Source organism: Oncorhynchus gorbuscha, unplaced genomic scaffold, assembly GCF_021184085.1.
Source record: "Oncorhynchus gorbuscha isolate QuinsamMale2020 ecotype Even-year unplaced genomic scaffold, OgorEven_v1.0 Un_scaffold_1484, whole genome shotgun sequence".
In the NCBI taxonomy this organism is placed as follows: domain Eukaryota; kingdom Metazoa; phylum Chordata; class Actinopteri; order Salmoniformes; family Salmonidae; genus Oncorhynchus; species Oncorhynchus gorbuscha.
The window spans coordinates 12,501-36,723 of NW_025746250.1; the positions used below are offsets into that span (position 1 = coordinate 12,501).

At 45.8% G+C, this 24,223-nt stretch overlaps 2 protein-coding genes across 6 annotated transcripts in view; one reads left to right on the forward strand and one right to left on the reverse strand.

Annotated features, from left to right (window-relative positions):
- Positions 1-17,621, forward strand: part of LOC124023036 (coiled-coil domain-containing protein 146-like) — a 25,692-nt gene extending 8,071 nt beyond the window's left edge. For 3 of the 4 annotated variants that reach the window (XR_006836654.1, XR_006836655.1, XR_006836653.1), the window contains 8 exons: positions 1,890-2,038; positions 2,869-3,097; positions 12,908-13,036; positions 13,413-13,550; positions 15,539-15,640; positions 16,651-16,797; positions 17,172-17,425; positions 17,485-17,572. Coding sequence is in view for 1 of the 4 variants with exons in the window: in XM_046337613.1 (XP_046193569.1) it covers positions 1,890-2,038; positions 2,869-3,097; positions 12,908-13,036; positions 13,413-13,550; positions 15,539-15,640; positions 16,651-16,797; positions 17,172-17,372 (1,095 nt within the window). In the remaining 3 variants the exon portion in view is untranslated. Of the gene's footprint in view, positions 1-1,889; positions 2,039-2,868; positions 3,098-12,907; positions 13,037-13,412; positions 13,551-15,538; positions 15,641-16,650; positions 16,798-17,171 lie in introns of all 4 variants that reach the window. The other variant, XM_046337613.1, reaches the window with a different exon arrangement.
- Positions 17,622-21,219: 3,598 nt separating this feature from the next.
- LOC124023033 (gamma-secretase activating protein) overlaps positions 21,220-24,223 on the reverse strand; it is a 44,808-nt gene continuing 41,804 nt past the window's right edge. For both annotated transcript variants that reach the window (XM_046337609.1, XM_046337610.1), the window contains one exon: positions 21,220-21,300. The gene's annotated coding sequence lies outside the window, so the exon portion shown is untranslated. The remainder of the gene's footprint in view (positions 21,301-24,223) is intronic.

Sequence of the window (24,223 nt, forward strand, 5' to 3'; positions counted from 1 at the left end):
TCTGTTCTGATCCCATCTCCAAGGTGACCTGGGTTATGATGTTTCTCTGTTCTGATCCCATCTCCAAGGTGACCTGGGTTATGATGTTTCTCTGTTCTGATCCCATCTCCAAGGTGACCTGGGTTAGTGTTATGATGTTTCTCTGTTCTGATCCCATCTCCAAGGTGACCTGAGTTATGATGTTTCTCTGTTCTGATCCCATCTCCAAGGTGACCTGAGTTATGATGTTTCTCTGTTCTGATCCCATCTCCAAGGTGACCTGAGTTATGATGTTTCTCTGTTCTGATCCCATCTCCAAGGTGACCTGGGTTAGTGTTATGATGTTTCTCTGTTCTGATCCCATCTCCAAGGTGACCTGGGTTAGTGTTATGATGTTTCTCTGTTCTGATCCCATCTCCAAGGTGACCTGGTTAGTGTTATGATGTTTCTCTGTTCTGATCCCATCTCCAAGGTGACCTGGGTTATGATGTTTCTCTGTTCTGATCCCATCTCCAAGGTGACCTGGGTTAGTGTTATGATGTTTCTCTGTTCTGATCCCATCTCCAAGGTGACCTGGGTTATGATGTTTCTCTGTTCTGATCCCATCTCCAAGGTGACCTGGGTTATGATGTTTCTCTGTTCTGATCCCATCTCCAAGGTGACCTGGGTTATGATGTTTCTCTGTTCTGATCCCATCTCCAAGGTGACCTGGGTTATGATGTTTCTCTGTTCTGATCCCATCTCCAAGGTGACCTGAGTTATGATGTTTCTCTGTTCTGATTCCATCTCCAAGGTGACCTGAGTTATGATGTTTCTCTGTTCTGATCCCATCTCCAAGGTGACCTGAGTTATGATGTTTCTCTGTTCTGATCCCATCTCCAAGGTAACCTGGGTTAGTGTTATGATGTTTCTCTGTTCTGATTCCATCTCCAAGGTGACCTGAGTTATGATGTTTCTCTGTTCTGATTCCATCTCCAAGGTGACCTGGGTTATGATGTTTCTCTGTTCTGATTCCATCTCCAAGGTGACCTGAGTTATGATGTTTCTCTGTTCTGATCCCATCTCCAAGGTGACCTGAGTTATGATGTTTCTCTGTTCTGATCCCATCTCCAAGGTAACCTGGGTTAGTGTTATGATGTTTCTCTGTTCTGATTCCATCTCCAAGGTGACCTGAGTTATGATGTTTCTCTGTTCTGATTCCATCTCCAAGGTGACCTGGGTTATGATGTTTCTCTGTTCTGATTCCATCTCCAAGGTGACCTGGGTTATGATGTTTCTCTGTTCTGATTCCATCTTCAAGGTGACCTGGGTTAGGGTTATGAGGTTTCTCTGTTCTGATTCCATCTCCAAGGTGACCTGGGTTATGATGTTTCTCTGTTCTGATCCCATCTCCAAGGTGACCTGGTGTTATGATGTTTCTCTGTTCTGATCCCATCTCCAAGGTGACCTGGGTTAGTGTTATGATGTTTCTCTGTTCTGATCCCATCTCCAAGGTGACCTGGGTTAGGGTTATGATGTTTCTCTGTTCTGATCCCATCTCCAAGGTGACCTGGGTTATGATGTTTCTCTGTTCTGATCCCATCTCCAAGGTGACCTGGGTTATGATGTTTCTCTGTTCTGATCCCATCTCCAAGGTGACCTGGGTTATGATGTTTCTCTGTTCTGATCCCATCTCCAAGGTGACCTGGGTTAGTGTTATGATGTTTCTCTGTTCTGATCCCATCTCCAAGGTGACCTGAGTTATGATGTTTCTCTGTTCTGATCCCATCTCCAAGGTGACCTGAGTTATGATGTTTCTCTGTTCTGATCCCATCTCCAAGGTGACCTGGGTTATGATGTTTCTCTGTTCTGATCCCATCTCCAAGGTGACCTGAGTTATGATGTTTCTCTGTTCTGATCCCATCTCCAAGGTGACCCTGGTGCTTCATGAGATGAGACAGAAGAGGGAGGAGCAGAAGCTGAACTTGGGCCGGCTGACCCACATGATCAACTACCATGAAAAGAACCTGCTACAGATGAGGAAGAGCCACGACAACGCCGTGCAGAGTCGCAATGACAGGTGAGTCTGGTAGTCTGTCTGTTTGTCTGCCTGTCTGTCCGAAGAGGGAGAACCATGACGCGGCCATGCAGAGCCTCAATGACAGGTGAGTCTGGCTTTCTGTCCGAAGAGGAAGAGCCAAAACACGACCATGCAGAGCCTCAATGACAGGTGAGTCTGGATTTCTGTCCGAAGAGGAAGAGCCAAAGCACAACCATGCAGAGCCTCAATGACAGGTGAGTCTGTCTGTCTCTCCGAAGAGGAAGTGCCAAAACACGACCATGCAGAGCCTCAATGACAGGTGAGTCTGTCTGTCTCTCCGAAGAGGAAGTGCCAAAACACGACCATGCAGAGCCTCAATGACAGGTGAGTCTGTCTGTCTCTCCGAAGAGGAAGTGCCAAAACACGACCATGCAGAGCCTCAATGACAGGTGAGTCTGTCTGTCTCTCCGAAGAGGAAGTGCCAAAACACGACCACGCAGAGCCTCAATGACAGGTGAGTCTGTCTGTCTGTCAGATGAGGAGGAGCCAAAACACGACCATGCAGAGCCTCAATGACAGGTGAGTCTGTCTGTCTGTCAGATGAGGAGGAGCCAAAACACGACCACGCAGAGCGGCTATGACAGGTGAGTCTGGCTTTCTGTTGATCAGTTTGCACTGTCCAGATGACCACCAACCAAGATTCTACATATCAGATAGGGTAAGGCAGCTATTGCTTACGACTAACTACAGGCAACGATGCTGAACAATGTGGGCAATTGGGCGGCTACTGATGGTATTTGACCTATCCTCATCCCTACTTTACAATTTGGTAGCTCTCTCAGTGGTTTCTCTCTCTCTGTCTCTGACAGAGGGGTACAGTTGCTGGAGCGTGAGGAGGAGATGTGTATTTTCTACGAGAAGGTGAATGTTCAGGAGGGCCTGATCAGAGACGGTAACATAGAGATGCAGGCGCTGGAGGAGGAGACGCGCTGCCTGCAGATGATCACCAAGGAAGAAGGAAGACAGACAGCCCTCAGCAGGAAACTGGTTCCCTGCCAGAGGAGACTGAAGGGAGAGAGCACCATGCTGCAGATACAGGTACATTAGAAGCCTGGGTCATATTCACTAAGGCAAACCGTTCCAAAACGCTTTGCAACAGAAAAAGAAAAAACAAACCTTTTCTTTTGGTTAGTTCAGCTAGTCCCTCCCTGTTTCAGTCAGTTTTCTTCCGTTTAATGCCTTGTGAATACGACCCTGTTGTCTGACGTCAGATAACACTGGACTGTCAGTCAAAGGGCAGGTAGGAATGACAGCATCCGACGGGAGGAAATGGATAGGAACTTCTGAGAACTGGTTGCTAAATCTGTCGTACTGTTGTACGGCAACATGGCTGCCCTCGCCAACATCTCTGACTGGAGAGTACTGTACTAATGGGTATCTGACTGGAGAGTACTGTACTAATGGGTATCTGACTGGAGAGTACTGTACTAATGGGTATCTGACTGGAGAGTACTGTACTAATGGGTATCTGACTGGAGAGTACTGTACTAATGGGTATCTGACTGGTACTGTACTAATGGGTATCTGACTGGAGAGTACTGTACTAATGGGTATCTGACTGGAGAGTACTGTACTAATGGGTATCTGACTGGAGAGTACTGTACTAATGGGTATCTGACTGGAGAGTACTGTACTAATGGGTATCTGACTGGAGAGTACTGTAGCCTAATGGGTATCTGACTGGAGAGTACTGTACTAATGGGTATCTGACTGGAGAGTACTGTACTAATGGGTATCTGACTGGAGAGTACTGTACTAATGGGTATCTGACTGGAGAGTACTGTAGCCTAATGGGTATCTGACTGGAGAGTACTGTAGCCTAATGGGTATCTGACTGGAGAGTACTGTACTAATGGGTATCTGACTGGAGAGTACTGTACTAATGGGTATCTGACTGGAGAGTACTGTACTAATGGGTATCTGACTGGAGAGTACTGTACTAATGGGTATCTGACTGGAGAGTACTGGGTATCTGATGGGTATGTACTAATGGGTATCTGACTGGAGAGTACTGTACTAATGGGTATCTGACTGGAGAGTACTGTACTAATGGGTATCTGACTGGAGAGTACTGTACTAATGGGTATCTGACTGGAGAGTACTGTACTAATGGGTATCTGACTGGAGAGTACTGTACTAATGGGTATCTGACTGGAGAGTACTGTACTAATGGGTATCTGACTGGAGAGTACTGTACTAATGGGTATCTGACTGGAGAGTACTGTACTAATGGGTATCTGACTGGAGAGTACTGTACTAATGGGTATCTGACTGGAGAGTACTGTACTAATGGGTATCTGACTGGAGAGTAATGGGTATCTGACTGGAGAGTACTGTACTAATGGGTATCTGACTGGAGAGTACTGTACTAATGGGTATCTGACTGGAGAGTACTGTACTAATGGGTATCTGACTGGAGAGTACTGTACTAATGGGTATCTGACTGGAGAGTACTGTACTAATGGGTATCTGACTGGAATACTGGGGTATCTGACTGGAGAGTACTGTACTAATGGGTATCTGACTGGAGAGTACTGTACTAATGGGTATCTGACTGGAGAGTACTGTACTAATGGGTATCTGACTGGAGAGTACTGTACTAATGGGTATCTGACTGGAGAGTACTGTACTAATGGGTATCTGACTGGAGAGTACTGTACTAATGGGTATCTGACTGGAGAGTACTGTACTAATGGGTATCTGACTGGAGAGTACTGTACTAATGGGTATCTGACTGGAGAGTACTGTACTAATGGGTATCTGACTGGAGAGTACTGTACTAATGGGTATCTGACTGGAGAGTACTGTACTAATGGGTATCTGACTGGAGAGTACTGTACTAATGGGTATCTGACTGGAGAGTACTGTACTAATGGGTATCTGACTGGAGAGTACTGTACTAATGGGTATCTGACTGGAGAGTACTGTAGCTAATGGGTATCTGACTGGAGAGTACTGTACTAATGGGTATCTGACTGGAGAGTACTGTAGCTAATGGGTATCTGACTGGAGAGTACTGTAGGGTATCTGACTAATGGGTATCTGACTGGAGAGTACTGTACTAATGGGTATCTGACTGGAGAGTACTGTACTAATGGGTATCTGACTGGAGAGTACTGTACTAATGGGTATCTGACTGGAGAGTACTGTACTAATGGGTATCTGACTGGAGAGTACTGTACTAATGGGTATCTGACTGGAGAGTACTGTACTAATGGGTATCTGACTGGAGAGTACTGTACTAATGGGTATCTGACTGGAGAGTACTGTACTAATGGGTATCTGACTGGAGAGTACTGTACTAATGGGTATCTGACTGGAGAGTACTGTACTAATGGGTATCTGACTGGAGAGTACTGTACTAATGGGTATCTGACTGGAGAGTACTGTAGCCTAATGGGTATCTGACTGGAGAGTACTGTACTAATGGGTATCTGACTGGAGAGTACTGTACTAATGGGTATCTGACTGGAGAGTACTGTACTAATGGGTATCTGACTGGAGAGTACTGTACTAATGGGTATCTGACTGGAGAGTACTGTACTAATGGGTATCTGACTGGAGAGTACTGTACTAATGGGTATCTGACTGGAGAGTACTGTACTAATGGGTATCTGACTGGAGAGTACTGTACTAATGGGTATCTGACTGGAGAGTACTGTACTAATGGGTATCTGACTGGAGAGTACTGTACTAATGGGTATCTGACTGGAGAGTACTGTACTAATGGGTATCTGACTGGAGAGTACTGTACTAATGGGTATCTGACTGGAGAGTACTGTAGCTAATGGGTATCTGACTGGAGAGTACTGTAGCCTAATGGGTATCTGACTATATGCCTCCTCGGATAGCTTCTCCATGACACCATCTGCCAGTAGGGACCTGACAAGGACACCCTGGAGAAAAAACACTTAAAGAGATGCTCCGGTACTTTTGTATACTTTTTATCCAGCAGTTCTGAAAGTAGCACCCATGAGTCAAAAGTGGTCCCCAAAAACGGTGTACTACGTCACATATGTGCAGATATGTGCATCACGTCATTGCTCTCTCTCTCGCTCTCTCTCGCTGTGTTGTGTGTGAGTCACTCAAATGGCGCAGGACTTTAGCTCATTGGCTGAAACTCGATTTGCTAAGGGTCTGGCCCACATGGGGGGGGGGGGGGTGTAGGGAAAATGGCACAGCGCAGCTTCCAGAAAACAGTCGCTTTCGTGGCTAATTAAGAGAGTAATCTGCTCATAGATTGTGCATGTATGAACTACATATTGACACATCCGGCCCAAAGTGGGAGGTTTAAAAAATATTTACTAGTCACCAAAGTTCCGGAGCATATCTTTAATGGATTCAATAGCTCAGCAGTGGTGGCTGGTGGCACTCGAAATCAGAGGATTGGCTGAACGGATTAAACACATGGTTTCCATGGTTTCCTTGTGTGTAATACCATTTCATTCTTCCATTCCAGGCATTATTATGAGCCATCCTCCCTTCACCATCCTCCTCTGATGTTCAGTGCTCAAAGGGTTAGAGCAATGCTGTTAAAAACATTCAGCGGGATCCCATTTTCAGCCAGAATTTCTCGTGACTCCGTCCAAGGCCAAATCTTAAACCCTAAAATCTGTACATTTAGATTTTTATATCAACAAATAACCTTAAATTCATTGCATTTTCTTATCAAAGTGAAAAGAAAGCAATAAATACTTTTACTCAATAAATAAATAAAAAATTCAAAAACGTATAACAATAATCTGTATATATATTTTTTGGGGGGGAGACCCCACTGCAGTTCCTCTATGACCCCACTCGGGGTTGCAACCCTGACTTTGAATACCACTGGGTTAAAGAGGAGGCTCATTAGCTACAGTGCCAATGTAACTGTTCATATAACCCAAACACTATCACAAAGGCTAAGTCTGAGAGAGACAGCCTCTGTTGCCTCATCAGACAGGTGCTATTTGAGCTTTCATTTCCTGACCTCACCCATTGCTCCTAGTTACTGTAGTTAGTTTTTTACTAAGAATGAATGAATTCAGAACTGTTCTAGGATTCCGTGCCTCGGTTGTTCCTCGGCTGAATAGGTGACCTTTGTCATTTCATAACCTGGCACTTTTATAGAGACATTCCACTCTCTGTCTACAAGCCAGACAGGCCAGCATTGGAGCCGGGGCCGGGGCTGAGGGTTGAGGCCTGGGTTGGGGTGGCATTGGAGCCGGGGCCGGAGCTGAGGGTTGAGGCCTGGGTTGGGGTGGCATTGGGGCCGAAGCTGATGGTTGAGGCCTGGGTTGGGGTGGCATTGGCCCACTGCTCTTTACTGGAATCCATCCATAATGACCAACAGGCAGTGGATGTCCCCTGATGGCCCCAATGTCTCTGTCTGGATTCTGGAACCTGGCCCCAATAACTAAGGGACAATGGCTTCTTATGGCGCCAAGTCTCACAGGGCTCTCAGTGCCCACTGGAGAGTATGGGTGGAATTGGGCCAAGTCTCACAGGGCTCTCAGTGCCCACTGGAGAGGATGGGTGGAATCGGGACCAAGTCTCACAGGGCTCTCAGTGCCCACTGGAGAGGATGGGTGGAATCGGGACCAAGTCTCACAGGGCTCTCAGTGCCCACTGGAGAGGATGGGTGGAATCGGGACCAAGTCTCACAGGGCTCTCAGTGCCCACTGGAGAGGATGGGTGGAATCGGGACCAAGTCTCACAGGGCTCTCAGTGCCCACTGGAGAGGATGGGTGGAATCGGGACCAAGTCTCACAGGGCTCTCAGTGCCCACTGGAGAGGATGAGTGGAATCGGGACCAAGTCTCACAGGGCTCTCAGTGCCCACTGGAGAGGATGGGTGGAATTGGGACCAAGTCTCACAGGGCTCTCAGTGCCCACTGGAGAGGATGGGTGGAATTGGGACCAAGTCTCACAGGGCTCTCAGTGCCCACTGGAGAGTATGGGTGGAATTGGGACCAAGTCTCACAGGGCTCTCAGTGCCCACTGGAGAGGATGGGTGGAATTGGGGCAGACTCCTCAACTCTCCAATCCCCGCTCAGCTGCTTTCTGACAGTGGGAAATTCTACCATAGTTTTGTCCTATTTTGTTGCCTTCCATCCAAAAATCAGTCAAGCCATTCATCCATCTATCCATCCACCCCTCTGTTCCTCAGCTGTGCTGTTGGATATGTGGTTTAGACAGTCAGGGGGAGACTGTGTGATTTAGACAGTCAGGGGGAGACTGTGTGATTTAGACAGTCAGGGGGAGACTGTGTGATTTAGACAGTCAGGGGGAGACTGTGTGATTTAGACAGTCAGGGGGAGACTGTGTGATTTAGACAGTCAGGGGGAGACTGTGTGATTTAGACAGTCATAGGAGACTGTGTGATTTAGACAGTCAGGGGAGACTGTGTGATTTAGACAGTCAGGGGAGACTGTGTGATTTAGACAGTCAGGGGAGACTGTGTGATTTAGTCAGGGGAGACTCAGTCAGGGGAGACTGTGTGATTTAGACAGTCATAGGAGACTGTGTGATTTAGACAGTCAGGGGAGACTGTGTGATTTAGACAGTCAGGGGGAGACTGTGTGATTTAGACAGTCATAGGAGACTGTGTGATTTAGACAGTCAGGGGGAGACTGTGTGATTTAGACAGTCAGGGGGATTGTGTGATTTAGACAGTCAGGGAGGACTGTGTGATTTAGGTCAGGGGAGACTGTGTGATTTAGACAGTCAGGGGAGACTGTGTGATTTAGACAGTCAGGGGAGACTGTGTGATTTAGACAGTCAGGGGAGACTGTGTGATTTAGACAGTCAGGGGAGACTGTGTGATTTAGACAGTCAGGGGAGACTGTGTGATTTAGACAGTCAGGGGAGACTGTGTGATTTAGACAGTCAGGGGAGACTGTGTGATTTAGACAGTCAGGGGGAGACTGTGTGATTTAGACAGTCAGGGGAGACTGTGTGATTTAGACAGTCAGGGGAGACTGTGTGATTTAGACAGTCAGGGGAGACTGTGTGATTTAGACAGTCAGGGAGACTGTGTGATTTAGCCAGTCGGGGAGACTGTGTGATTTAGCCAGTCAGGGGGAGACTGTGTGATTTAGCCAGTCAGGGGAGACTGTGTGATTTAGCCAGTCAGGGGAGACTGTGTGATTTAGACAGTCAGGGGAGACTGTGTGATTTAGACAGTCAGGGGAGACTGTGTGATTTAGCCAGTCAGGGGAGACTGTGTGATTTAGCCAGTCAGGGGAGACTGTGTGATTTAGCCAGTCAGGGGAGACTGTGTGATTTAGCCAGTCAGGGGAGACTGTGTGATTTAGACAGTCAGGGGAGACTGTGTGATTTAGACAGTCAGGGGAGACTGTGTGATTTAGCCAGTCAGGGGAGACTGTGTGATTTAGCCAGTCAGGGGGAGACTGTGTGATTTAGACAGTCAGGGGGAGACTGTGTGATTTAGCCAGTCAGGGGGATTGTGGTGTTGGCAGAGAGGAAGTAAACAGCGTTCCCGATCCACCATGATGTGATCACATTAAACAACGTGTTACTGTGAAACAGATGTATCTTATTCTCAGGCTGTTTACACTTCAGAGGGGAATGTGTCTGTTGTTAGAATGCACTTAAGATCACACAGTATAAAATATTAAAGTTTGTGTGTGAAATTCAATATACACTCTGGATAGCTTTCCTTGACCCAAGCCAGAAGCAATATTTAATCGCTTCCAAATAAACAATTCAACTTTTTTACAGTACAGAGATGCCCTGGTTTATCAGTGCTCTGAGGGCGTGGGGGTTTTACAGTACAGAAATGCCCTGGTTTATCAGTGCTCTGAGGGCGTGGGGGTTTTACAGTACAGAAATGCCCTGATTTATCAGTGCTCTGAGGGCGTGGGGGTTTTACAGTACAGAGATGCCCTGGTTTATCAGTGCTCTGAGGGTGTGGGGGTTTTACAGTACAGAGATGCCCTGGTTTATCAGTGCTCTGAGGGCGTGGGGGTTTTACAGTACAGAGATGCCCTAGTTTATCAGTGCTCTGAGGGCGTGGGGGTTTTACAGTACAGAGATGCCCTGGTTTGTCAATGCTCTGAGGGCGTGGGGGTTTTACAGTACAGAGATGCCCTGGTTTAACAGTGCTCTGAGGGCCTGGGGGTTTTACAGTACAGAGATGCCCTGGTTTATCAGTGCTCTGAGGGCGTGGGGGTTTTACAGTACAGAGATGCCCTGGTTTATCAGTGCTCTGAGGGCGTGGGGGTTTTACAGTACAGAGATGCCCTGGTTTATCAGTGCTCTGAGGGTGTGGGGGTTTTACAGTACAGAAATGCCCTGGTTTATCAGTGCTCTAAGGGCGTGGGGGTTTTACAGTACAGAGATGCCCTGGTTTATCAGTGCTCTGAGGGCGTGGGGGTTTTACAGTACAGACCTACCCTGGTTTATCAGTGCTTTGAGGGAGTTGGGGTTTTACAGTACAGACCTACCCTGGTTTATCAGTGCTCTGAAGGAGTGGGGGTTTAACAGTACAGAGTCAGTCAGGCAGTGAGACAGTTAACCAACCAGACAGTCAGTCAGGCAGTGAGACAGTTAACCAACCAGACAGTCAGTCAGTGAGACAGTTAACCATCCAGACAGTCTGTCAGGCAGTGAGACAGTTAACCAACCAGACAGTCAGTCAGGCAGTGAGACAGTTAACCAACCAGCCAGTCAGGCAGTGAGACAGTTAACCAACCAGCCAGTCAGGCAGTGAGACAGTTAACCAACCAGTCAGTCAGGCAGTGAAACAGTTAACCAACCAGCCAGTCAGGCAGTGAGACAGTTAACCAACCAGACAGCCAGTCAGGCAGTGAGACAGTTAACCAACCAGCCAGTCAGGCAGTGAGACAGTTAACCAGCCAGTCAGGCAGTGAGACAGTTAACCAGCCAGTCAGGCAGTGAGACAGTTAACCAGTCAGTCAGGCAGTGAGACAGTTAACCAACCAGCCAGCCAGGCAGTGAGACAGTTAACCAGCCAGTCAGGCAGTGAGACAGTTAACCAGCCAGTCAGGCAGTGAGACAGTTAACCAGCCAGTCAGGCAGTGAGACAGTTAACCAGCCAGTCAGGCAGTGAGACAGTTAACCAGCCAGTCAGGCAGTGAGACAGTTAACCAACCAGTCAGTCAGGCAGTGAGACAGTTAACCAACCAGCCAGTCAGGCAGTGAGACAGTTAACCAGCCAGTCAGGCAGTGAGACAGTTAACCAGCCAGTCAGGCAGTGAGACAGTTAACCAGCCAGTCAGGCAGTGAGACAGTGACGTCCTCCAGTATGGGCCTCAGCATGCAGCTCTGTTTCTCTCTCTGACTGATGTGAGTGATGTGAGGGTGGTGTGCAGAGTGATTAAATCACATAGTAAATCATCAGCCTCTAATGTAATGAAGGTCTCAGATCCAATCTCTCACTCTCACATTCTCTTGTTCTCTCTCTCTCTCTCGCACGCTCTCTCCCTCTTTTTCTCTGTCTCTCTCTTTCCTCTCGGCCTCTCTCCAAGGGTGGTCTCAGTCTACAGTACAGTCGTCTTTTAGTCCATCAGAGTTTGATTATGAACAGCAGAGGCATTTGAAAGTCTCATTCCGTTGTTAAGAGTCCATGGAGGATGTTCCTCAGAACACGTCCACATTACATCACATGACACGAAGACACCGGAGACAGAGAAAGTGTGAGACTGTCTCTGAGCGTGCTTACTTCCACTGGACTCTGTGATCATATGAGATGTATGGTGTTAAACAGGACTAATGCAGCTACGCTCGTCCTGTCACAGACCTGCTAGGATCATCCCTCCTTCATTAAAGGCAGAAGACGTAACGGAGCTTCTTTTCTCTTCCTGTCTGTTGACCTCTTCTCCTCCCGATCAGCTCTGCTTCATTAGGCAGCTTCAGCTGGAAGAGAATGTGCATCACACACGCAGAAGGAGAGGGTGGTGATGTGTCTCCCGACGGGTTCATTCATACCGTGGCGTGACGTGGAGCTCCGTGCACGTGTAGAAACCATGGCTGTGTGAAAGATGTGCACATCCCAAATCTCCATTCTGGGGTCAACAGCTGAGTTACAGTAATTCTGTGAATAATGAGAAATTATATAATGGTTACCAGGATAGGAAACCTACATGTTATTAACCTGCAACTCATAATAACTTGCAAATCATGCATAAACAAACCCTATGAATGCTAATTGATGTAATGGTTACCAGGAAAGGAAGCCTAGTGTATCTGTTAAGCTGCTCGTCATGCTGAAACAAACCATAATGACTTCTATCATGGTGTTGTCTAACACATCATCCCAACACAATTCAGATGATTGTGAGGTTGAGTTGGTCTCTGACACAGGAGGTTGGTGGCACCTTAATTGGGGAGGACAGGCTCGTGGTAATGGCTGGACCGGAATCAGTGGAATGGTATCAAATACATCAGACACATGGTTTCCAAGTGTTTGATAACATTCCATTCGCTCCGTTCCAATCATTATTATGAGCCGTCCTCCCCTCAGCAGCCTCCAATGGTCTCTGAATATCCTCATGGATAATAAAAGTCGACTTCTCCCTTCTTTTCTCCTCTCCTTTCTCCTCTCAATTTCTTCTCTTCTCCTCTATTCTTCTCCTCTCTTCTCTTCTCCTCTCCTCTCTTCTCTTCTCTTCTCCTCTCTTCTCTATTCTTCTCCTCTCTTCTCTTCTCTTCTCCTCTCTTCTGTCTCCTCTCTTCTCCTCTCTTCTCTTCTCCTCTCTTCTCTCTCTCCTCTCTTCTCTTCTCCTCTCTTCTGTCTCCTCTCTTCTCCTCTCTTCTCCTCTCTTCTCCTCTCCTCTCTTCTCCTCTCTTCTGTCTCCTCTCTTCCCTCTCCTGTCCTGTCCTGTAGCTGTCAGAGTGTAAGGAGCGTATGTTGGAGCTAGAGAAGGCCTTGGAGGATCCAGGACAGGAGAACAGGGCCAGAGAGCTGGAGGGGAACGACCCATCTCCTGTTGAACTCATCCAGAAGATAGAACAGGTAAAGCCTACAGTACTGAAGCTGCTTTACAGTCCTGCAGGCAGATTTCAGAACAGTGGGAAGGTCTGAGTCTAAACGATCAGTGTATCTGAAGGAGACTAGGAACACAAACTTTGCCACTTTTCTTGAGGGAAGGTGAAGTCATCAATCAAGATTACCACCAATTAATCATATCCTGTCGTTATAATTGATTGAGGTTGAAGCTGTCTCATGTTAGTGTGTGTGTGTGTGTGTGTGTGTGTGTGTGTGTGTGTGTGTGTGTGTGTGTGTGTGTGTGTGTGTGTGTGTGTGTGTGTGTGTGTGTGTGTGTGTGTGTGTGTGTGTGTGTGTGTGTGTGTGTGTGTGTGTGTGTGTGTGTGTGTGTGTGTGTGTTCAGCTGGAGGTTGGCTTGGCGGAGCGGGAAGAGCTGCTCCTGGAGAAGGACTTGGTGTTTGAGCAGGTGACCCGGATCTCTCAGCGAATCAGAGCTAAGGCCGAGAACGGCAAGCAGGACACACTGCAGCTAGCCAAGAAGGTACACACACACACACACACACACACACACACACACACACAGGAAGCAGCCAAGAAGGCATCTACTGCCAAGCTCATCCATTCACACACTCACAGTCGGGGTAGAGGATCTTGGAGCGTGGTGGCCCCATGTGCCTGGTGCAGCCTAGCAGACTGACTGCCCTCTCACCCCGGCTCCCTGCAGGGCCCAGCCCAGTGTCTCCTGGATGAAGTATCACCTGCCCACCAGGCCAAGACTGTTAGTTATCTCAATGAGTCAATGAGCCATGTTACACACACACACACAGCCTCACAAAGACACACGCTCCCTAACACACACACAGCCATGTTACATGGCTCATTGGCTGTTTATCTGGAGGATGTTAGATACTAGTTTATCTGGAGGATGTTAGTTTATCTGGAGGATGTTAGATATTAGTTTATCTGGAGGATGTTAGATACTAGTTTATCTGGAGGATGTTAGATACTAGTTTATCTGGAGGATGTTAGATACTAGTTTATCTGGAGGATGTTAGATATTTTATCTGGAGGATGTTAGATACTAGTTTATCTGGAGGATGTTAGATACTAGTTTATCTGGAGGATGTTAGATATCAGTTTATCTGGAGGATGTTAGATATTAGTTTATCTGGAGGATGTTAGATATTAGTTTATCTGGAGGATGTTAGATATTAGTTTATCTGGAGGATGTTAGATACTAGTTTATCTGGAGGATGTTAGATACTAGTTTATCTGGAGGATGTTAGATATTAGTTTATCTGGAGGATGTTAGATACTAGTTTATCTGGAGGATGTTAGATACTAGTTTATCTGGAGGATGTTAGATACTAGTTTATCTGGAGGATGTCAGATATTAGTTTATCTAGAGGATGTTAGATATCAGTTTATCTGGAGGATGTTAGATATCAGTTTGATCTGGAGGATGTTAGATATTATTTTGATCTGGAGGATGTTAGATATTAGTTGATCTGGAGGATGTTAGTTTATCTAGAGGATGTTAGATATTAGTTTATCTAGAGGATGTTAAACTAATATCTAACATCCTCCAGATAAACTAATATCTAACATCCTCCAGATAAACTAATATCTAACATCCTCCAGATCAAAATAATATCTAACATCCTCCAGATAAACTGATATCTAACATCCTCCAGATAAACTGATATCTAACATCCTCTAGATAAACTGATATCTAACATCCTCCAGATAAACTAACATCCTCCAGATAAACTAACATCCTCCAGATAAACTAATATCTAACATCCTCCAGATCAAAATAATATCTAACATCCTCTAGATAAACTGATATCTAACATCCTCCAGATAAACTGATATCTAACATCCTCCAGATAAACTAACATCCTCCAGATCAAACTGATATCTAACATCCTCCAGATAAACTAATATCTAACATCCTCCAGATAAACTAATATCTAACATCCTCCAGATAAACTAACATCCTCCAGATAAACTAGTATCTAACATCCTCCAGATAAACTAGTATCTAACATCCTCCAGATAAACTAATATCTAACATCCTCCAGATAAACTAACATCCTCCAGATAAACTAGTATCTAACATCCTCCAGATCAAACTAATATCTAACATCCTCCAGATAAACTAATATCTAACATCCTCCAGATAAACTAATATCTAACATCCTCCAGATAAACTGATATCTGACATCCTCTAGATAAACTAATATCTAACATCCTCTAGATCAAACTGATATCTAACATCCTCCAGATAAACTAATATCTAACATCCTCCAGATCAAACTAATATCTAACATCCTCCAGATAAACTAATATCTAACATCCTCCAGATAAACTAATATCTAACATCCTCCAGATAAACTAATATCTAACATCCTCTAGATCAAACTAATATCCTCCAGATAAACTCATATCTAACATCCTCCAGATAAACTCATATCTAACATCCTCCAGATCTGTGCGTTAACCAACCCCCTCTCTCCTGTCTCTCAGGTGAATGAGCTGCAGGGCCGTATCAAGGAGTCAACCAGGAGGATGATGGCTGTGGTGTCTGAGTTGTCGATGCGCCAAGCCAGCGCCATGACCCTGCAGCAGGTAAATAGGAGACTATTTTAGATTGACCAGCATTTCCTAGTCTGGTGGACCCATACTGTAGATCCCTGTAACCAACTGGGACTAGGCTAAGGTCAAGTCTAAGGATTATACTGTAGATCCCTGTAACCAACTGGGATCAGGCTAAGGTCAAATCTAAGGATTATACTGTAGATCCCTGTAACCAACTGGGACCAGGCTAAGGTCAAGTCTAAGGATTATACTGTAGATCCCTGTAACCAACTGGGATCAGGCTAAGGTCAAATCTAAGGATTATATTGTAGATCCCTGTAGCCAACTGGGACAAGGCTAAGGTCAAGTCTAAGGATTATACTGTAGATCCCTGTAGCCAACTGGGATCAGGCTAAGGTCAAGTCTAAGGATTATACTGTAGATCCCTGTAACCAACTGGGACCAGGCTAGGGTCAAGTCTAAGGATTATACTGTAGATCCCTGTAACCAACTGGGACCAGGCTAAGGTCAAGTCTAAGGATTATACTGTAGATCCCTGTAACCAACTGGGACCAGGCTAGGGTCAAGTCTAAGGATTATACTGTAGATCCCTGTAACCAACTGGGCTAGGGTCAAGTCTAAGGATTATATTGTAGATCCCTGTAGCCAACTGGGATCAGGCTAAGGTCAAGTCTAAGGATTATACTGTAGATCCCTGTAACCAACTGGGACCAGGCTAGGGTCAAGTCTAAGGATTATACTGTAGATCCCTGTAACCAACTGGGCTAGGGTCAAGTCTAAGGATTATACTGTAGATCCCTGTAACCCACTGGGACCAGGCTAAGGTCAAGTCTAAGGATTATACTGTAGATCCCTGTAGCCAACTGGGATCAGGCTAAGGTCAAGTCTAAGGATTATACTGTAGATCCCTGTCACCAACTGGGATCAGGCTAAGGTCAAATCATCCTCTTTCCCTACATCGATCTACCCAAGCACAAATATCCTCCTAATAATGTTCCTCTTCCTGACATTCCATGTTGTGTTGATCCCACCCCTGTCAGGAGCTGAAGGAGAGGGAGCTGTTCCTGGACACCTGCCACCGACGCCTGGACCAGGGTCTGCCCCCCTCTGAAGACCTGGAGCAGGAGTGGCAACACATCCTCAGGGATGAGCAGCGCAGGCAGGCCGACCAGCAGGAGAAAGACAGGGTCAGTCACCCTCCATGACCCTCTACCACAGGACTTTGAATTAGGGATAATTCATGGAGGAATTCATAAATGTTGAACTTGATGCTGAACTGTTGTACTTCTACACTGATAAGTTAACACTGCATTTAACACTTTGACTGTCTGGCAATCAGATAGAAAAGTTATGTAGAAATAGACGTGCCTCTCTGACATGTAGCGAATGAGGAATCTTGTCAGCTCTATTCATGGTATTTCTATCTGCAATGTTCAGTACATTGAACCCTGTTCTCTTCAGTACATTTCTAGATACTCTTTTAGATGTACAGTATACCATGAGTTAAATACCAGTATATGGTATACTATGTTGAGGACCTGGATTCTCTCCTCTGTTACAGCTGGTGGAGGAGGAGGAGAGGTCCCAGCTCCCTAGTGGGGTGTACACCACGGCCGAGGCCCGACCCAACGCCTACATCCCCCTGGGGGACACCCTGCCCCTGCCCAAGCCCTACGGAGCCCTGGCCCCCTTCAAACCCTCCGAGCCCGGCACCAACATCAGACACATTCGCAAGCCTGAACCAAAACCCATTGAGATATAGACCTGGACCAAACCCATTGAGATATACTGTAGACCTGGACCAAACCCATTGAGATATAGACCTGGACCAAACCCATTGATATATACTGTAGACCTGGACCAAACCCATTGATATATACTGTAGACCTGGACCAAACCCATTGAGATATACTGTAGACCTGGACCAAACCCATTGATATATACTGTAGACCTGGACCAAACCCATTGAGATATACTGTAGACCTGGACCAAAACCATTGATATATACTATAGACCTGGACCAAAACCATTGAGATATAGACCTGGACCAAACCCATTGATATATACTATAGACCTGGACCAAACCCATTGAGATATACTGTAGACCTGGACCAAACCCATTGAGATATACTGTAGACCTGGACCAAACCCATTGATATATACTATAGACCTGGACCAAACCCATTGAGATATACTGTAGACCTGGACCAAACCCATTGCTATATACTGTAGACCTGGACCAAACCCATTGATATATACTGTAGACCTGGACCAAACCCATTGAGATATAGACCTGGACCAAACCCATTGATATATACTATAGACCTGGACCAAACCCATTGAGATATACTGTAGACCTGGACCAAACCCATTGATATATACTATAGACCTGGACCAAACCCATTGATATATACTATAGACCTGGACCAAACCCATTGAGATATACTGTAAACCTGGACCAAACCCATTGAGATATAGACCTGGACCAAACCCATTGAGATATAGACCTGGACCAAACCCATTGAGATATACTGTAGACCTGGACCAAACCCATTGATATATACTGTAGACCTGGACCAAACCCATTGATATATACTGTAGACCTGGACCAAACCCATTGAGATATACTGTAGACCTGGACCAAACCCATTGAGATATACTGTAGACCTGGACCAAACCCATTGAGATATACTGTAGACCTGGACCAAACCCATTGAGATATACTGTAGACCTGGACCAAACCCATTGAGATATAGACCTGGACCAAACCCATTGAGATATACTGTAGACCTGGACCAAACCCATTGAGATATACTGTAGACCTGGACCAAACCCATTGAGATATACTGTAGACCTGGACCAAACCCTCTAGTACTACGTCTAACCCACCTAGATGTATCTGGGACTATAAAGTGACAACATACATTTAATCAACATTTAATTCAGTTAAATTTCTGTTGGCACTAATAGCACTCCATATGAGATACTCGGGTTACCAGTGACAGGAGAATATTTATAATCTAGGAGTGTAGCAGCCAATCATCATAGGGCCTTTAGATTCTCAACACAAGCTCATTAAACAGCAGGTATATTTGAACCTCGTCTGCTGTCTTGATCCTTTTTCCTTCCTGAGAAGCAGAGCAGGGAGCGTGCCATGCATCTGGGTTGGATTTCTGCTGAAGTCAGAGGCACGAGGTCTTACTGGCAACACTGTAGCTGTTTCTATTTACCCTCCTCCAGTAACCTCGACCTCACAGAGAATCTTTCAGAGGGATTTCACTGATGATTCTTTACATTTATGGTAAAGGAGGAAGAGAAAGTGGAGTGTGTGGTAATGAGTTACATTGGTTGCATTAGTTTGCTTGTGTGTGTGTGTGTGTGTGTGTGTGTGTGTGTGTGTGTGTGTGTGTGTGTGTGTGTGTGTGTGTGTGTGTGTGTGTGTGTGTGTGTGTGTGTGTGTGTGTGAGAGAGTTCTGCGATTCTGAGAATTACATTTTGGCTTTGGGAGAAGTGTGCCTGGTGTTCTGACTTGTGGAAGCACCCAAACCAGTGACATCAGATATTCTGTAGAAAGCCTGTTAATTTCCTGAGCGACTGTATCTGTGGAGTTAGCCAGGTCTCAGTCTGTTCCCTCAGCTAACAGGGTGTGTCTCTGACTGTCTCAACCATAACAAGCCACACTGCAGCAGAGTGGCTAACATTAGCATGTGATGATGGGATAATGCACCTATTTATGGTTGACTTATCTGTCCCTTAATGTCACTGTATGAGTCAGAGAATCGTGTCAATGTGACGCTGCCACGGCTATCATGAGCGGTCTCATTGAACTGTCCCTTAATGTCACTGTATGAGTCAGAGAATCGTGTCAATGTGACGCTGCCACGGCTATCATGAGCGGTCTTGTTGAACTGTCCCTTAATGTCACTGTATGAGTCATAGAGAATCGTGTCAATGTGACGCTGCCACGGCTATCATGAGCGGTCTTATTGAACTGTCCCTTAATGTCACTGTATGAGTCATAGAGAATCGTGTCAATGTGACGCTGCCACGGCTATCATGAGCGGTCTTATTGAACTGTCCCTTAATGTCACTGTATGAGTCATAGAGAATCGTGTCAATGTGACGCTGCCACGGCTATCATGAGTGGTCTTATTGAACGAAGACAGTTGTTAGAAACATACAACAAATATTTTATTTCGTGTTTCATTGATACAATATGGCTTTTACACGTGTAAACATGACAACAAAAATCCCTTTTCCTGTTTATTGTTGTACCTGATCAACACATTTCCTGTTTATTGTTGTACCTGATCAACACATTTCCTGGATTCCACACAACGGTGTTATTCCTGAAATCTAACCATGCTTCAGTTCCTCTGAAATGGAAATATACCGGCATCGTACAGGACACATGTTGTGGAAATTCAGACACCTTCCAGAGAACTTCCCTTCTTACTGTAAGAGCCTCATCCATCTGGTCTGAGTGGGAGGGTTGAGCAACAGGCAGAGAGGGCAGAACTATAAATCTGTCAAATGAATGCTTAACCGATGACAATTGTCACCAGACCCATTGTTCGACAGAATCTGATGTATTTTCGTAGATTCTCATGTATCGGAATATTGACTGATCAACATTTAAAGTGTCATTTCAAACAGTCCCCGAACTCTGACACAGTCCCCGAACTCTGACACAGTCCCCGAACTCTGACACAGTCCCCGAACTCTGACACAGTCCCCGAACTCTGACACAGTCCCCGCTCACTGAGTACTAGTGGAATATGGAGTGTTGAGTGAAAACTTGGAGCCTTGACCTGCTCCCCCTCTTTCTTCACCTCCCTTCACCTCGGTCTCTCCCTCCATCACTTGTCCTGGAAGCCCAGCAGGATCAGAGTCTGTTTCAGAGCCGTCTCCTCCACAAACCTGGCATCCACATTCTCCTGCTCCTCAAAAGGGTTCAGAGCTGCAGCACAGAATAGACACACCATCAGACACCCACACACAGAACACACACAGTACACACACAGTACACACACAGTACACACACAGTACACACACAGTACACACACAGTACACACACAGTACACACACACACACAGTACACACACACAGTACACACACACAGTACACACACAGTACACACACAGTACACACACAGTACACACACAGTACACACACACAGTACACACACACAGTACACACACACAGTACACACACACAGTACACACACAGTACACACACAGAACACACACAGAACACACAGAACACACAGAACACACACAGAACACACACAGAACACACAGTTTGTCTTGGCTGTTTAATAAGCTAGTTTCACTTGTGGAGACAAAAGAAACATTCTCTGAATAAATACCTCGGTCTTCCACATCCAACAGAATTTTGGTCAGGAAGGTGAGAGGCAGGAACTCAGACCTGAAGCCAGGCTCGTCTCTCTCCATGAACATAGAACCCTGGAACAACAGACAAACCATCTAACTAATCAGGTCCAGCAGTATTTACTTCCTGCTCTTGGTGATATTGAATTGGTGATTGTACAGTTGATTAGTCGAAGCTGAATAAGACAGTGTTACTTTGGTTTTGGCGTGTTTCTCCAGCAGGCCTCTGACATAGTCTCTGGAGATACAGGCTGAACTGATGGGGTGATCCCACAGGTGACAGATCCTCTGCTCCATGGACTGGAAACAACAACAACAGGTATCTAGTTACCCCATGTCCTCCATCACCAGGCCTTCAACAGAAGTTTCTCAACCTGTGTAAAACCTAGCGTGTTGACTGGTAAATGAGTCGCTATTCGCTATGGGCCCGATTCCGACTTAGGAAATGACACCTTTCCTACGCACCTCTCGGTAGTCGGTATTCAGACTTACCTTATGCAGGTGCGTAACGGGCTTTGCAGGCGTGTTTCCCTTGCGCATGTAATTCAACCAATGAAAACCCTCCCACTTGCTGGCCAACAGATTTTCTCGTGGAGTTTTCATTCAATATGGTTTTCAGTACATTTCTCTTAAAGCCAATATGGTTTTCAGTCCATTCTCTTAAAGCCAATATGGTTTTCAGTCCATTCTCTTAAAGCCAACATGGTTTTCAGTCATTTCTCTTAAAGCCAATATGGTTTTCAGTCCATTTCTCTTTAAGCCAATATGGTTTTCAGTACATTTCTCTTAAAGCCAGTATGGTTTTCAGTCCATTTCTCTTAAAGCCGGATGTACACTAAACGACTTTCAAAATCCTAACATCACTAAACCTCACATTGAACCAGCATCTTTCCTGTTGTTTTGTTGTCTTGCCAACCTAGTGGTGGACACTAAATGATGTGATTAAATGTAACGTAGCTTCAACGAGCTGTGGCTCAAAGCAGCCTCAAACGCTTTCAGTCAGACATTCACTCTTGCCATACAGAGTTGAAATATCAAGCCAACATTTTTTAATTGAATAACATTGCTTGTGAGCTTCAGAGCTGTAACAATTTCAAACCAACTTGGAGGCGCACTTTAGCTTTGAAGGCAAGTACAAACACATACTAGTAGTAGTCATCGCTCCTTCTGGAGACTCTACACATCCTGCGGAACAACGTCATCTCACTGGCTTCTTCTGGGGATTGTGTCTCCGATCTCAAAAACCTGTCTGGGACAGCTAAATCAGGGCCAAGATAATGTAGTGCACACCCGGCTTAAGCCATCCCTTTAAATACGGTGTACCCTTAATTATAATGTTGTTGACAGACTAGAATAGATAGAGATAACGGGTTCAGATCAATAGGGATCAATGAAAGAAAGACATCCATACATCTTCGTCTCCATTTCAACTGGTAGATTTATTTTTAAATACTCTGATTTGATAGATTATTTAGGCACATTTTAGTCTTAAGAAAGTATGTATGAATCATAAACCAACCGGTTTGGAGAGCCTTTACTCAAAATATATTTATGAATTTAAAAATACAGTGGTATGATTCAATGTATGAAACATTGGAAGGTGGAAAAAGTGTAGAATAGGGGTGAACTTCCCTGATTCTCACACCGGTCCAGGCGTGGTGAACCGTGAGTCTACCCTGATTCTCACACCGGTCCAGGCGTGGTGAACCGTGAGTCTACCCTGATTCTCACACCGGTCCAGGTCGTGGTGAACCGTGAGTCTACCCTGATTCTCACACCGGTCTGGTCGTGGTGAACCGTGAGTCAGGCTCCAGGTTTAACCTGCTACGTGTGGTCTGAGTTCCATAATGATCTAATAGGCTACATGTCCTACATTATTGCACAACGTTAGTCTATATGATTCAGTAATGCTAGCGACCTTCAGGAACAACGACACTGACATGACAGTGGAAAGGAAGGTCAACAGAATGGAATGATGCTAAATGTAAGGTACAAATTGAAGAAAACTAACACTTATAAATGTATGTGGGTATTACTGATGGTGGCTCCTGATATAGTGCCTAATATTTAACATGATACAAATAGTCAAATAAACCGGCGAAAAGCCCAGGAATATAATTCAAACATTTTAAAGTGCATACATCAAGTCAGGAGGTTGAGCCCTACAGACGCCTGTAGCCTGGATCTCCACGTTACATCCACGCAAATGATGAGGGCATACAATTCAAATTCTGAATAACGGCTCAGCTATTTATAGCCTATTTCACTGTCCCACTTGAGACCAATAGGTTCATTAGACCTTATTCATGGTTTCATCGTGCGTAAAAGGTGGTGGAATTATGAGGGAATTAAATCAAGGTCAGAATACGAAGTATCTGTGGACACCTCCGCCACACTCTGACCTCCACCCCAAACACAACAGAGGTCAGAATACGAAGTATCTGTGGACACCTCCACCACACTCTGACCTCCACCCCAAACACAACCAAGGTCAGAATACGATGTCTGTAGACACCTCCACCACACTCTGACCTCCACCCCAAACACAACCAAGGTCAGGTCAGACACCTCCGCCACACTCTGATGTCTGTAGACACCTCCACCACACTCTGACCTCCACCCCAAACACAACCGAGGTCAGAATACGATGTCTGTAGACACCTCCACCACACTCTGACCTCCACCCCAAACACAACCGAGGTCAGAATACGATCTCTGTAGACACCTCCACCACACTCTGACCTCCACCCCAAACACAACCAAGGTCAGAATACGAAGTATCTGTAGACACCTCCACCACACTCTGACCTCCACCCCAAACCCCAAACACAGAATACGATGTCTGTAGACACCTCCACCACACTCTGACCTCCACCCCAAACACAACCAAGGTCAGAATACGATGTCTGTAGACACCTCCACCACACTCTGACCTCCACCCCAAACACAACCGAGGTCAGAATACGATGTCTGTAGACACCTCCACCACACTCTGACCTCCACCCCAAACACAACCAGGTCAGAATACGATCTCTGTAGACACCTCCACCACACTCTGACCTCCACCCCAAACACAACCAAGGTCAGAATACGAAGTATCTGTAGACACCTCCACCCCAAACACAACCGAGGTCAGAATACGATGTCTGTAGACACCTCCACCACACTCTGACCTCCACCCCAAACACAACCGAGGTCAGAATACGATGTCTGTAGACACCTC